Raw genomic sequence first — 15,992 nt, forward strand, 5'->3', positions numbered from 1 at the left:
TGTCTGAGGCCGAATTTGAACTCAGGTCTTCCTGACTCCAGGGCCAGTGCTCTATCCACTGTGCCACCTGGCTGCGCCAAGTCATAATATTTTACACAGGCGTATCACTTCTGCTTTTGAGTACAGCAGAATTACAAACAAGAGATAAAAGTTTTCTAAAACCATTTTGAACATTCTACTACCATGTAGACATCTCCACAGGACTGCTGTCCCATTAGAAATTTCTAAGTGTTTACTGGGCCTAGTGCCCCTCCAGCTGACTGAGGAGGTGGTAACCTCTGCTGGAAACAAACAGCCAATTACAGGTTTTCATGGGGATTCTGTCTAGACGGTAGAAGGAAGATCGAATATGCACAAGAACAATAGGATAAAGTTGTGACCAGAAAAATTCATTCTGATTGTGTAAAACCCCAAGACAATGTATTTGTTAAAGCAGTCGTTTGACCCATCCAGGGCTTTTGGGGGTCTCAGCTCAAAGAATTGTGGGAGTTCCTGGCATTGTGGCATCAGGATGGTAGTCCAGTGGACACTGGTTTGGCTCAGACTACAGTCCTATGAACACCCCTTAAACACAGCAGAAAGATACCGGCTTATTTTGTCTACACTTCCTGGCTGCTCTAGACCACCCATCCCCTACTTCGACTTGGACCCTGCCCCTGAGTCCTTTGGCTTTGATCGGCTTTGTCTTATTTTGTAGGGGCCCTTCCCTGATCCCTTTAAGGCACACGTCAGCTGTTGAGCCCCTTTTCCAGTTCCCACTTCTGTGTCGCCTTCTTCAAGTGGAGCATAAATTCTCCAAAGGCAGGGACTGTTCTGCTTGTATTTGTACCACAAAGGATTGTCCCAGTATCTGGTACATAGCAAGTGCTTAAAATGCTTGTCTCTATCAGTATCATCCATCCATCCATCCATCTAATCACTCTACCATCTATCACCTATCTATTTATCTGTCACCTACCTAGGTATCTTGTCTATCACTCTATTTCTCTGCCTACCTACCCATCTCTTTATCCTCCAGAACAATGTTCAATGTCATTATCAGCCAGTAGGAAAATAAATAAACAGCTTCAATGAGAATTGTGTGTAGACCACACTTGGGGAGGCAGAAGAACACAATGGAATAAACAATGGCTTTGGAGTTCACAGTTGTTCAGTCTTTTTTCAGTCATGTCTGACTCTTCATGATCCCATTTGAGGTGTTGTTGGAAAAGACACTGGAGTAGTTTGCTATGTCCTTCTCTAGCTCATTTTGTAGATCAGGAAACTGAGCCAAACAGGGTTGCAAAGCCAGTAAAGTGTCTGATGTTGGATTTGAACCCAGATCTGCCTGGCTTCAGACATGGTGCTAGCCATTGCACCACCCAGCTGCCCTTTGGACTTTGGAATCTGGGGAGCTAGGTTTAAATCCTGGCCTTTGACTTCCAGCCTCTGTGACCTTGTGCTCAGTTTCCTCCCCTGTCAAAGGTTGGAGAGCCTTTGCAGTCCTTTCTAGTCCTAGGCCTGTGTTCCTGGGCATTAATGGCTTCACCGATGACTCTGATGGACATGGCCCTTTCAGAAGGAGTTTTTACTCACCTCATCTGTGTCAGGTAGGGAGGACAATTACTCTTGTACCCATTTCGCAGGTGAAGAAACCAAAGCCCAGAGATCAGGCGAGGTGGCAAAGTCATCTGCAGACACAGGACACGGCTCTTCATGCTGTCTGACACTACTTCCCTTCAGTAAGTGTCCGTGTGAGTTCTTCATGGACCTCCCAGTTGTGTGTCTCACCCTGAGGAAAGAGAAGAACCTTTTGGTTGAGAGTGGTTTTTTTGGTGGGGGGGGGCTCTATTATCAGAGATGCTCCTTGAAGATTTGAGAAGGGTTCCTCAACTTTCATTTCCGACTCTTGGTTTGTGGCAGCTCCCCCCTGGCTAGAGAAATACAAGGTTGGGACTCCCCAGAGACATTATGATGTTCTTGGCTTTCAGCATGACGAGGACCAAATGGCCGAGCACTGGCATTAGCATTCCATACCCCAAGAAGTCTGGCCAACTCCAGCCTTCCTCAATCTACCTGAAGAGGACAGGAGCTCAGACAAGGTATCCAGGTCATTTGGTGACCTCATCGCCTCCTGAGGGTTTAATTCCCATCTCTGTCATTTACTCCCAAGTGCCTCTGTCTATCCCCATGCCTGCCTCCCCAGTGTCCTATTGGATCCCCCACAAGCACCTAAAACCCAACCCTTCCGAAGCATCCCATGATCAGTCTCCCCAAAAGCATCCTGTATCTGAGCTTTCAGGTTCTCATTCTTACTGAGTGTTGCCTGATCCCCTTTCCTCACCCCAATTGGCTTCCATGTCTGGCCATTTCTCCTTCCGAGGCTCAAGGCACGACTGTCCTTGACAATTTCCATAACTCAGGATTGCTTTTCTGTGTCGGATCAGGCCTCACCAGCACACTCCTGCTCTATACACTCCTGGGCTCCTCAGTACCTCTGGGATCAAACAGAAGCTTCTAACCCCTTCCCCACCTGGCGCCAGCCCACCTTTGCTGCCTTCTAAATGACTCCTCTTCCTGCTCTCTTTCCAAACTCCAGGCAAAGTTGTCTCCTTTCTGCCCTTCACACACACACACACACACACACTCCACTTCTCATCTCTGCACTTTTCTTTTCTTTTTTTTTAACAGGATTTTTGTTTTGTTTTGTTTTGGTTTTGGGTGGGGCAATGGGGGTTAAGTGATTTGCCCAGGGTCACACAGCTAGTAAGTGTCAAGTGTCTGAGGGTGGATTTGAACTCAGGTCCTCCTGAATCCAGGGCTGGTGCTCTATCCACTGTGCCACCTAGCTGCCCCTGCTTGCACATCTTGTAAACTGCAGAACCAGGACTCAAAGCTGGGTTCTCTAACCACACATCAATTGCTTCGTCCTTGTGGTTCTGGACAATCTTACAATGAATGCTCAGGAGGAGCAACTGCTTTTGGGTCTTCAGACCAAGTCCAGAGAATATATTAATACGAAATGAATGTATTCTTCCAATGGACTATACATGATACATTCTAATTCATTGCATTATTATTTATATCATCCTGGTCAGATGCTTGTCCTAGGGTACATGGGGCCAGCAATTTCTGAATCCTATGGACACAAGAGCCTCATTATGGCCTTTTGTGCATTTACAGTCTCCCCGTCCCCCACCCCCAGCACATGCCTCATGTGCAGCACATTAGTGACTGATACATTAATCAGGCAAGAATGAGTGAAACAGAAGAGAATGAGCTGTTCCTGAACGTTGGGTCAGGAGTCATCAAACTTTCCAGAATTTAACATCTGCTACTGTTTTTGTCTTTTCCATTTGCCCATGATTATTTAATTAATAACTGCACCGTAATCCAAGGATGACAAGGATCACCCTGTGTTTCTGAGTGAAATCGTTCTCCAAGAACATGCTCCAGCACTTCCAGGTGCTTGGATTTGGACAGTGCAGTTGCTCCTTCGCCTGTGCAGATGGCGTGCCCTTCATAACTTAGATCTTGCACACATTTTGTATGTAGTTAGATGTATATGTATGTTGCCCCCAGTAGAACCCAAACTCCCTGAGGGCAGGGACTGTTTCATCTTTGTCTTTGTATCTGAAGCACATGATAAGTGCTTGGTACAGAGTAGGGGCATCATTAGTGATAGTTGTTGATTGACTAGTAGAGGTCCTTCAGGAGTTGTGACTGAGAGTCATCATGGGGAGCAGCCTTTCTCCATCTAACCAGCTTGGTCCATGGACATCATTAAGCCTCCACTTAAACTCCATCAACTTGCTGGGTCCAGCAGAGAGTTGCTTCTTTGGCCATAGTCATCAAGAGCTGATGGTCATTTCCACACTCCAATGGGTCGCTGGAGTTGAACTTCAGTTGAAAGGAGGTGGGTCACTGGTATCCACATTGGACTCGAGTTCTAGTGTTGGATGGCAGTGATTCTTAATCAGAATGTAAGCTCTGTGGGGGCCAGGAGGGTTGGTCTTTGTCTTTGGTTCTCATCACTAGCCCAGGGCTGCATGGTGGCAGGCTCTTAATAGATGTTGTTGAAGTGGAGTCAATCCATTAATTGATTAATCCAGAGTATTTATTTAGTGCCTTTTGTATGCCAGTCACTGGGGATACAAGTAAAAGGAATGAAATGAGGCCACAGCTGACACACTAATTGAATTGATTTCTGGATGTAGCATCTGCCAAATTCCCACATTATTTTTAACATTTTAGATTATGTAGAAGAATAACAGTAATCTGTGACTGGGTTTGAAAATGGGTAAATATCTCTTGGCAAACCTCAGTGGCACAACTGCCTGATTTATTAGAACACGTTCATTTTGAAAAATTATTATGAAATGGACAGCCATTACAAGTCAGAAATCCTTGCATTGGGTATGGGGCAAAGTTTTAAATGCAAATCTTGCTTTCTTTGCCTGTAATTTTACCTCTAAAATAAAACATTATCCACTGTGTCTACCATGGGAAATGACACAGTATGAATTAGGCGAGTAGAGGACATTTGCTTCCCTGTGATCATTAGGTGACAGGGGTCTTTCCCATGTAGAGGCCCCAGGTCCATGACTTAGATGCAGAAGTATAAATGAACAAATAGAATTGTGCCTCAAGTCTTCTGCATTTACTCAGGGGACATAGGTAGAGAAGTGCCACAATGCTTGCCCTCAGGATGCTCTCTTCTAACTGGGGGCACTATCACATAGAGGAGGGTCCAGCTATAGGCTTCATGGGGCTCTTGGGCTGCAGCTGCAGAGCAAGTGCCCAAGCCTGGGGTTCTAGAGGAGATGGGCCCAGTGGGCTCTGTTTTATTGAAAAGGTGATAATTGGCCAATTGTTAAGGCTGTGGGAGCTGATCTGTGTGGCCTAGACCTCACAGAGGGAGCTGGAAGGGACCATGACAATTGGAGAGGATTGGAATGGATCAAGCTTGCTCCCATTGGCTTGGGCTGGCAGAGTCAGATAGGGTTTAGCAGTATAGTCTGCATTAGAAAATGGTCTCTGGGATTCATGCTTTTTCTATTAAAAATCCTCTAACCAACTACCATATATTCAAATGGCAAATTAGGTATATACTTCCAAAGGTCTCCTCCATCCTCATGCTGTGAGGCAGTGGTGGTACCCAATAATGCAACTTTTCTTCCACCAAAACATGTTGCTCTTTTCCCTCATAAAAGTTATCATTTATTATTTCCAAATACTGGAAAATGCCACTAACCAAGGGTATCCAGCTTCCAGCCACCCATGCACAAAAGCATGCCCTCTCTCTGTCACACACCCTGTCTCTGTCTCTGTCTCTGTCTCTGTCCCTGTCCCTGTCTCTATGTCTGTCTCTGTCACTCCTCCTCTCTCCCTCTCTCTGTCTCTCTCTAACTCTGTCTCTGTTTCTATCTCTCTCTGTCTCTCTGTCTCTGTCTCTGTCTCTCTCTCTGTGTCTCTGTCTCTGTTTCTCTCTCTCTCTATCTCTGTCTCTGTCTCTCTCTCATGTGTGTGTGTGTGTGTGTGTGCGTGTGTATACAAGTCTATGTGTGTAATTTCACCAGGAGTAGACAGCTCTAAATGTACTGCATCAGAATTCCTAGCATGGCCATCCAGTACAGCTCATTCATTTTACAGATAGGGAAAATCAGGCTTAGAGAGGTATAGTAGGGGCGCAGGTTGTCCAACTACAAATCTTGGACATTTTCTACCAGGCCCTACATTCTGGACCAGGAGTTAGGGCATCCCAAGTCAAGTGAACATGGACATGACACTTACCCTCTCTGAGCCTCAGCTTCCTGACCTGGATAATGGATTAACCGATGGAGCCTCTCCTTGGTAGGCTCAGGCGAGAGAGCACATCTAAAGGGCTGTGCAGACCCTGTCTTCATAGAAAAATGTTGGCTGCTTTTTCCATTCTGTCTCCATTAGGATACAGTGGCAAGAGCCAAAGGCTCCCGTTCTAATTCTTGATGCCTCAGTGGCCTTGAGCAAGTCTCTTCCTCATCCTGGGACTCAGTTTCCCCATCTGCAAAGGAAGGACTGGACTAGAGATTCTCTGATCCCATGGACCCTGTTCTTCAGAGGCCTTGAGTCACTTGGGGTGTTTTGTGAAATGTTCCTTTTCTAAAGTGGGAAGAGTCACTTTTCTCTCCCCTCGGCCACTGGCTTGTCAAATCTGCTCACGACTGATGGGTGGGACGTGGGATGTGGGTGCTCTAAAGATCACCTTGTCAGGGCATCCAGCAGGAGAGCAGGAACTGATTTGGTTAACAGGAATACAGCTTCCTCGGTTTAGAATAGAGGAAATAAAATACAGAAATCTGAGAGGGACCTTATCGGGCTAAGCCAATGACCACTACAGGATGCTTATGGATCTGAGGGGGTGGGGACACCACTTGTGTGCCAGGTCAGCGGAGAAGGCAAGTGTGGCAAATGATTCTGGAACCAGTAACTTCACGGCTGACTTAGAATCATCTCCCTTCATGTGATTCAAAATGTGAGTCATCCGTTCCACTGAAATTGTGGACAATTTGGTATATTTTTAACACATCATGAGCCTCCGTTCTAGGGCAAAATGGAACAGAGAAGCAATCATTGGGGGAGAATAGTGATGACAGGGCCTTGAGTGTGGTTTTGTGCCTTTGGGTTTGGCAAGGCCTCTGCAGGGACCCTGGGGGCATTGGTCAAGCTTAGGGTCCTGAAGGATGGGATGCAAACAGAATCCGATTTCATGGCCTCATCCTTAGGCCAGGAGCAAATAAGGGGTCTGAGGAAACTTCTCTGCTGTGTGAAATGGCAGAGTTTGGGGGGATCTCAAAGGTCATCCAGTCAAACTCTAACTCCCTCTGTGAGATGCCCCCAAGTGGTCCTAAGATACATCTTTGAGTATTAAGGTGGTGCTCACAGTTCTTACAGATTAACCAGTTCTTATAGGTTAAAACCAGACCCAGAATGAAAGTATCACCAACAGCAACTGAAGATCAGTCCTCTTTCAGTAGATGTTGGGGCAGCTGGAGTCACCCACCAGGCCTGCATGCCCCTGCAGCCATAGCCTCCGGAAGCCCACCTCCTCCCTTCCTTCGGATGAAGGCCCTGTGGTCTGTTCTCATCACCACATTACTCCTCCCACTCTGCTCCCCCATGGGCTCATGCCTCCCCTTCTGATTCACGGACTTCGTATTACCACACCTTCCTTCCCTCATGCCTCCACCATCTCATGGAGGTCAAGTTTGCCTCCTTGGGTTGAGGTCTTCCCCTCGTCTTACCTGGTTCTTGTACCCTGCATCAGAGATATAGAAACATCCTAGTTTTTATTTCCTGTTGAGTTACTTAGCACCTATACTGCTAGCTTCCCCTGGGTCACACTTGCTGTTCTCTGTGCTGTCTGGTTTACTGTCTGCATGTGGTCAGTTTTCTCCTTCTGCCTCCATTTTAGAATAATTCTCTCTTAATCACATTCACAAGTTTCAGATGAAAATATACCTCCTAGCTTTCATTAGGTGTCTTTGGGCCCTGACTCAGAGGAATGGATTTTTAGATCTTCATCCTTGGCTCATCAAATCTTCCGAAGGCCAGCCCGGGTCTAGGAGTGAGAAGACCCGAAGCCAAGATGGAGATTCACCACTGCATTGTTGTTTGTCTAAGGCAAGCCTTCTAGGGTCTCCATCACTGTCTGAGGTATTCGGATGAGCTAGTCTTCAAGTCTCTCCGACTTTTAAATGTGATGATCAGGGCTTATTTTCACAGAAACCACATTGTCTTCATTGCTAATTGACTGATGGCATTCATTAATAAAAGAATCTCCCTAAAAGTTGTCAGAAGTTGGTTTATGAATATATGTCAACTCTTCTAATGACCAAAAGGGAATCTTTGAGCATGGAGAAAGAAACAACAGAGAACCTGCTCCCCAACACTGGGGAGTTGTGCCAGAAATTAGAAGCAAAGAAATTAGGTGTCTTGGATCTTCTTCGATGTCTTAGTATCACCTTGGATAGTTTGATGAGCGGTTCCTTAATAGAAGAAGTCATTATTGAAATAAATAGCTTAGCCCATATAAGGTCTGAAGAATTGAATTCTTTGTGAAACAGTCACATGGTCCAGACATTATAGCCAGATCTTCATGAGGACAGAAGAACCAGATGGGACTGAGAATTATTGATTTGCCCTATTTCCAGTGACCTATGTCACCTTGTCTTCAGCAAGTAAGCCCAAAGGTCTGGCCCCTGGGGTTTGGCCATGATCATTTTTAATTCTAAAGGAATCAGTTGGCAGGAATCTTTCTACCTTGCCCAATTCTGCCACGATGATGACTACTCAACCTGTTAAGAGGCAGTGTGGTACAGTAGACAGAAAGCCCATCTTGGAGTTAGGAGGATCTGGGCTCAAGCCTGGCCTTATTTCTGGCTGTGGGGCCCTGGGGAAATTGTTTAATCTCTCCAGGTCCCAGGCAACTGTTCTAGGGCTCCAAGTTGCAGACCAGTTGGTAGAAGGGTTCTGATACCAATGACATTACAGAGCCAGACAAAATACCTTTTTATTGCTGTTTAGTTGTATCCAACTCATCATGACCCCACTTGGGATTTTCTTGGCAAGGATACTGGAGTGGTTTGTCATTTTCTTCTCCAGCTCATTTTACACATGAGGAACTGAGGCAAACAGGGTGAAATGATTTGCCCAGGGTCACATAGCTAGTAAGTGTCTGAGGGCGGATTTGAACTTAGGTTCTCTTGACCCCAGGTCCAGCACTATATCCATGGAACCAATCAAACAATCAAGCCCAATTCCACCTATTTCTACTAAAGCCACCATAATCATGTTTCATTTGAAGCCAACCTGATTTGGACCCAGGACAATAATATGCACAGTGACTGCAATGGAAAGAATAAGAAAACCCAAAGCTCAAAGAAATTAATGCTGTGAAATGATGATGGCCAAATGTGGTCCTGGAAAAGAGATGACAGGACATTCTTCCCTAACTTCTTTGGAAAGGTTGGATACCATTGCTGTGAAATATTGCATATGGCCCCAGATATCTTAGAAGTGTTGCTTGCTTTTGTTAAGCTCCCTTTTCACTCCTTTTACTTTTAAATCTTGTTAGAAGACCTGGCTTAGTAGTTAGGGATGGTGAAGGGACATGTTTGGGACTGAACATGATGTAAGAAAAATGTGCTGCAGGATGATTTCAGAAAATCCTGGAAAGACTTACATGAACTGATACAAAGTGAAGTGAGTAGAACCAGGAGTACAATGTACACAGTAACAGCAACACTGTAACAATGATCAACTATGAAGAACCTAACTATTCTCATAATAACATAACCCAAGACCATCCCAAAGGAGTCATGATGCAGCACACGACCCACCTCCAGGAGAAGAACTGATATTGTTTGGATACAGACTGACGCAGTTTTCCTTTTATCTGAGTCTTGTACAAAATTACTAATATGGAAATGTTTTACATGATTGCCCACCTTCTCACAGAGGGGGAGGGGAGGAAAGGAAGGATAGAATTTGGAACTTAAAACATAAAAACCCCCAGAAATTAAAAAATTGGTTTTAACATGTAATTGAGCAAAAAATTAAATTTATTTAAAAAAAATTTAAAAAGAAAAATGTGCCACTAAAAATAGTATCAAAAAGGAAAATGATACAGAAAAAAGAAATAATCATACAGACCATCATGAAAATTTTACTTAAAATTCACTTGGTCAAAATCATACAGGTTTGAGAGAGGAAAATGACTTATCCAAGGTTAGAATTCAGAGCTCAATATTTCGATGCCTCAAGAATCTTCTACTTTCCTTGTGTGGTTTCTCCTTTGGCCTATGAATATCAGAACCCTGGTACAATTTGGCAGACGATCTTTGAAAACTTCTAGGGCCTCCGGATGCCCCTTCACCCCACCCTGTCACCCCGATGGGGAGGGGCCGGTCTCTTGAACCTTAGCTCAGCTGGTCCTTGAAGGACAGGAAGGAAGCCCAGGTGCCTGGCAAGGCCCTCTTTTCATCTCCACTGCCTCCTTCACTGAAGTCCCTGAGGCGCTTGCTCAGGCAGGATAGATTGTAACCCAGCCAGACCTTCTGAGCCTGGGCTGCTTCCACGCATCCTAATCTAACACAGGTCTGTAGGGCCTGGCAGGTGTGGATGGACACACTGGCCACCAGGCATTGCCCATTCTTTTTGTTTGTTTGTTTTGTTGTTCACTTGGGCTTTATTCTTTTTCTAGTTGACAGAGAAAGTAAAAATAACACGCCACCAAACTTAATAAGGAGCAGGAGCTTATTAACTGACTCAATCAATGAGCATTTGTGGTGTCAGTCTCTGGGCTTGGTGCCAGGGATACAAGGTCAAAGAATGAGACAATTCCTACCAGTGACATCAGAGCACAACAAAGACATACGTTGACTTTTCCAGCATAAACATAAAGTGAATAGATACAAAATACATTCAAAGTTAAACTCCAAGTTGTCTAGCAGGAAGGGTGGGGACAGTGGTGGGCATCAGGAAGGGCTTCATGTGGAAGATGGTGCTGGCGCTGGACCACAAAAGAAGAGAGGGACTTTGGGATGAGACCAAAGACAGAGTGCCTTCCAGGTTGGGGCACAGCCTGGGAGAAGGCACAGTGAGGGGTGACGGAGCTCCATGCACCTTCGCTCCTCTTCCTTCCTAGATGCCGAGTGATCACTAGAGTTTGACTGAGCTGTAAATGCTCTTGCGCAAGGGCTCATTGTCATGAAGCACTTAGAGCCGGCTCCAGCACAGCCCTGGCTAAGCGGCAGCAGAAGCCAGGCTGCTTTGGGGTGGTGTTGGGCAGGAATGCAGGCAGATCTGTGGCTAAAGAAAACTCCTATGACATCTATGTGGGGGACATGTTGGAGCGGAAGACTTGGGGCAGGGAGATCCGCTAGGTTCCCATTGCAATAATCCAGAAAGCTGGTGACTAAGATCTGAACCGTGGTGGAGAGTATGTGGATGGGAAGAAGGGGTCATGGAGGGAGGCTCAGCAAGATGTGGCAGCTGCTGATTGATGTGCAGAGTGTCCCAGGGGGAGGGAGAGCTCGATGCCCACCCCGACGTTATGAATTGGGGCTCCTGGGAGAGCTAGGGCACCCTTGCAGATCCAGAGCAGTTTGGGGAGTCAGGCCAGATGTGTGGAACTGGAGCTGTCTCTGGCATGTCTGGTCCGCTGTCCAATGGGCATCTCAGGGGAGAGATAAGAGGGGGCCTGGGCACAGACTCACAGGTGGGAGTCAGGCGCCCTCCAGACCAGGCATGGGGATGAGTGGGATGGGAGATACACCCACCGACCCCATAATCGAGACTCGAGGAGAAAAGAGGTCAAAGCACAGACTTTATATCTTTCTAAAGAAAGGTGCACCACACTCACTGGGGCAGCCAGGAGGTGTGACACGCAGAGATAAAGAACCAAGCAGTTTTTATACCCTTACAGACATCTATTTTAAGCAGGATGCGGTAGTTAGGTTGAAACTATATGTTCAGCGATAAATCTTTCTCCTAGGTCAGAGTGCTCCAACCTTAGGGGTCCAGCCATAGGTTATTTTGCAACTTATCCTAAATTTCCCATTTCAGCAAACATTCTGTCATGTCTGCATAATGTCTTTGTGCAGACCCTATGAGGCAACTTTCAAGCTGATATGCCTATGTTTAGCAGGGAAATAGTAGCTTCCTGTTCTTTTTGAGCTCTAGAGAGAGAGAGGGAGAGGGGCCTCTAAGACCTTGAGATCTGATCACTAGGCCGAGAGGGGCATATCCCTATATCCCTCTCAGGGACTTCATGGTTGTGGGGTGGAGGGGAGCCCCCAGCTCAGGAGCCCGTGCATACTTCCATGCTGGGTAGGAGCCCCAGCTTCCACCCAGATCCCACCTGAGCCACTGTTCCGAGCCCAGATGAGCCAGACAAGCCTGGAGGGCACCGAGTGCTTTGGAGAGTCACCGTGCCCGCTGTCCACAAGACTCAGCACCTTCAGCAGCCCTAAAGTGACACAGAACAACAAAGGCTCCTTATGAAATTCAGGGTGCTGAAGAGGCTGCCTCGGGAGTAGGAGGCTCTGGGTTCGAATCCTAGTGCCCCCTCCTCCCTCTATGCCACCTAGGATGACTCTCTCCTCCCACATCTAGAATGAGGGGATCAGGTGCCCCCCAGCCCCAGGGCAAACTTGTGGTAGTGAGTAAAGAGAACACAAAGGAAAACCTTTTAGTTTTGAGGGTGGAACTTTGAACCAGTTGTTGTTCCTTCACAAGAAAAATGAGATGGGAGAGTGGACCTATTTCCTGGCCAATTAGTCAACATTACCAAGGAGACAGGTTCACTCTGGGCCCAAAGCCTCTTTCTCTGAAGCAGCAGGAGAGAAAATGCAGCAGGAGCCATTGAGTTCTAGAGCTCTGGCTCTAGAAAAAAGCCAGCATGTACTGAGGGTCCTGGGAGGTCTCCCTGTGCTGTGTCATGGCTTTGTCAATGACTCGGATAGAAGCAGTACTCATAAAGTTGCAGATGGTGTGGGGACAGAATCAGGATTCAAAAAGATCTTCCCCAGGTTAAAATGTTGGAACAAGCCTAATAAGATCAAATTTGAACAGGATGAATGTAAAATCATGCCAGAATCAAAAAAATCCACTTTTGAAGTAGCAGGTGAAGGATGCTTGGCTAGGCATTGGAAAACAATCCTGGGGTTTTAGTGGACTACAGTCTCAGTGTGAATCAGTAGCATGATCTACTCTATCTGTCCAGGACTAGGCGAATGGTGTGGTGGAGTGGGTTGGAGTGGCTGAACAGAGCTGCTGTTGACATTTTCAGGAATCTGAAGAGCCAGTTGTTAAACTGGTGAAGTTAGTGTTCTACACAGTTTAACACAGTTCTTAAAGCACAGCTGGTGGGCTATTCAGCTAACTCATGCAGGGGCAGCGGGATCTGTTGCTTTCAAAGAATTGATGTCTTCCACAGCAGGTGTTTTCAGGACGTTGCTGTGTCCTTTAAGTGGGTTGTGGCTTTAATCATGGATATTTTAAAGCAAACTTAATTGCATTTTGCTCTGATGGTGCCGAATCATGCTGGCAAGAAAGTCTGGAGTTGCTCCGAAGGAGTCAGGAAATGCTTCTCAAATCACCGCCTGGCCCTGCTGAAATCAATGGTCAGTTGGTGATCAGAATTGGAAGTAAAACCAGTGGATCGTTTGAGCACATTTCTGGATAAAACATATCCTATATATCAGAATTCAAACAAAAACCAAGCTGGCCTAGAAGCTCCAGCTAGAGATCTCAACACCAAAACGGTTAAACTTTCTCCAGTCCTGGGACCAAGATGGGAGGGGTGTAGAGTTGGAGCTGCTACCACCCAGTGGCCTGGGTCACCTAGGTGTACAGACATTTGCTCCTTCTCCTTATTCTGCTTTGGCAGAGATGAGCTAACAGGGATTTCTTGCAAGATTTTGCTTTAATGATTGAAGAATTCTTGAAGAATTTTCATTACTTTCTATTGCATTACAGGCAAGATCAACTTACATTCAGAAAGTACCGAAATTAATCAAATGCACTTATAAGAACTTTGGAAAATTGAAAAATTGCTACTGGAAAGCCTGGCACCCCAGCTGGAGATGGGATTATGTCAGATAAGGTTAGAGCCATTCCAGGTGATAACAATAATATGTACATTTGTATCATTCCTACTAAGATATTACTAGAAAATAGAATCCACACTTCGACTTAGGCTGATTATCAGACAGAAAAAATGATGGGGGTGGGGCAGCTAGGTGGCGCAGTGGATAAAAGCACCGTCCCTGGATTCAGGAGGACCTGAGTTCAAATCTGATCTCAAACACTTGACACTTACTAGCTGTGTGACCCTGGACAAGTCATTTAATCCTCATTGCCCCGCAAAAAAAAAAAAAATGATGGTAGCATTTGCAATTGTTTTGATTTATTAGCACCATCTACTTGGTCTTACAAAGAGTTAACTTTGCCATGGATAGCTGGGGGAAAAAAGCCTCTCACTTAAGTGACTAGCTTGAAAAGACACTTTGATAACTGTATCTGCACAGTTACCCTTTATGTTCCTATATATCTTCCTTTATGCATTTAGGACGTGATACTGGGCAGGTCCAGAGGGAGCATCAGATGCCCCACCTCCCCACGCTCCAGGAGGTGGAGAAGCCCTGCTCTGGAGCTAGGAAGATCCTCAGAGGCTGTGGAATCCAACAGGTGATTCTCCAGGTGAGAAGTCATTGGCCCAAGGCCCCCCAGGTGATACACTTCAGAGGCAGGGTTTGACTTGAGGACCCGTGGCTCCTGGGAGCCTGTTCCTCTGAGTGCTGCACCACAGCATCCTGAAGAGATCTCGGGGAGAATTGAGTCCAAACCCCCTCCTTTTTCAGACAGGCTTCAAGTGATGCAGTGACCCGGGCAGCTTTTGCAGCAATCTCATGATCTCATGATTTTCCTAGACTTCCTCCTTTCTCACTGCATAGCAATGTTCTGCTGCTTTTCCTGCATCACATCCAATCAATGGGCACTTCCTTGGTTTCCAGTCCTTTGCTACCAGGAAAAGTTGGGCCCTTATTCTGAACTTTGCAGGGCCTGGGAGGGCAGAGCGAGGCCCCTGCAGGGGCAGGGGCAGGAGCAGGAGGCTTCAGTGAAAAGCTCTGCAGTGAGAGCGGCTTCCCAGGCTTGGGGAAATGGTGCCTCTATGAACCCGGCCCACAACAGAGGCTGCGTCATGCTTGTTGATTGCCTTTGGCAGAGGAGATTCTCCTGGAGCCTTCCATTCAGCACCATGTGAATAGAAGGCCCAGAGCGCTCTTCATGGCCGAGGTGAGCAAACCTCCCATACCAGCGTTGGGTGCCATTTTTCTTGACAACCTGTTCTGTGCTGTCGGCTCCAGATAATAAACGGGACAAATCTGAGTTTTCTCTGTTCCCTCAAGAAGTAGCCCGGTCCCCCGCCTCTCCCTGGCTTCTGACTAAGCATCACTTTTATTTCTCTGATGGGATAGTTTAATTCATTCTTTAAAGAGTGTGTATGTGTGAGTATGTGGTGTGTATATTTGTGTGGTGTGTGGGGTATATGTGTGTGTGTGTGTGTGTGTGTGTGTGTGTGTGAGACAGGGCATCTTGGTTGTGTGGATGGCGTTCTTGGAAATGTGAGCCCAGCTCTACTGACTTGCGAGGAGCTTCATTTTCCTTAGTGTCTAATGAGCAAGAGGGTATAAGAATACTGGGCATGGCCCTCCTGTATGATAACATCGGGTGGCCTCTTCCAGAAGAATGGGCTCTACCCACTGAGCCATCTGCCCCCCCCTCCCATAACACTGCAGCTATTCAGGAAGGAGCCAGACTTGTTGCTGCGAGATCCATCTCCCAGTGGGCTGGAGGAGCTCCGGTGTTGGAGGCCTGTCCATGACCCACCAAACACGAGTCACTCGGCTTGTGCCCATAGGCCCTTCACAGAAGGGACTCCCAGCCTGCTCCAGCTGTGCTGTGCTCCAGCTTCTGCGAAGCCCTCGCCTGTGGAGCCCCTCCTCGGAGGTCACTTTCCCCACCTGGGCTCCCCAGGGTGGCACGATTGTGGGGGCCGAGTGAGGCAATGATTCGGCCCTTACTCTGCACCAGGAGCCGAGCTGAGCACGGGGGTACAAAGACAGGCCTGCCCTCAAGAAGCTTATATCCTCATGGGCTGATGGTGGTGAAGAGGAGGAGGGGCCCCCCAGGATCCCAGGGGGAGCTGGAAGGGGAGCCTGGGTCCCTCCTCAAAACAGAGGCCCTGAGAAGTTACCAATGGAAGAGGGGGCACGCAGGACTGGAATGTTCCAGCATGAGGAGGCCACAGGGGCTGCAGGAAGTTCCAGCGTGAGGAGGTGGCTTGGTGGTGAACACTGCACTTTGAGCACTGGTGCTCCTGGGTTCCCACCAGTGGGCTCCTGACCAACCAGCAGCCAGACAAACAATTCATCTGCAGAAAAGGTATTTACCCATGTGACATGATG

At 46.9% G+C, this 15,992-nt stretch overlaps 1 protein-coding gene across 3 annotated transcripts in view; it reads left to right on the plus strand.

The window, feature by feature from the left end:
- PIGK (phosphatidylinositol glycan anchor biosynthesis class K) overlaps window positions 1-15,992 on the plus strand; it is a 108,841-nt gene that overhangs the window by 5,053 nt on the left and 87,796 nt on the right. The window contains exons 2-5 of one of the 3 annotated variants that reach the window (XM_044004862.1): window positions 1,626-1,721; window positions 1,971-2,081; window positions 13,501-13,627; window positions 14,093-14,211. In XM_044004862.1, the coding sequence (XP_043860797.1) occupies window positions 14,128-14,211 (84 nt within the window). In that variant the 5' untranslated portion in view covers window positions 1,626-1,721; window positions 1,971-2,081; window positions 13,501-13,627; window positions 14,093-14,127. The remainder of the gene's footprint in view (window positions 1-1,625; window positions 1,722-1,970; window positions 2,082-13,500; window positions 13,628-14,092; window positions 14,212-15,992) is intronic. The other 2 variants (XM_044004863.1, XM_044004864.1) reach the window with 2 other exon arrangements.

The sequence above is a fragment of the Dromiciops gliroides genome, chromosome 4 (genome assembly GCF_019393635.1).
Source record: "Dromiciops gliroides isolate mDroGli1 chromosome 4, mDroGli1.pri, whole genome shotgun sequence".
NCBI classification, from domain to species: Eukaryota; Metazoa; Chordata; class Mammalia; order Microbiotheria; family Microbiotheriidae; genus Dromiciops; species Dromiciops gliroides.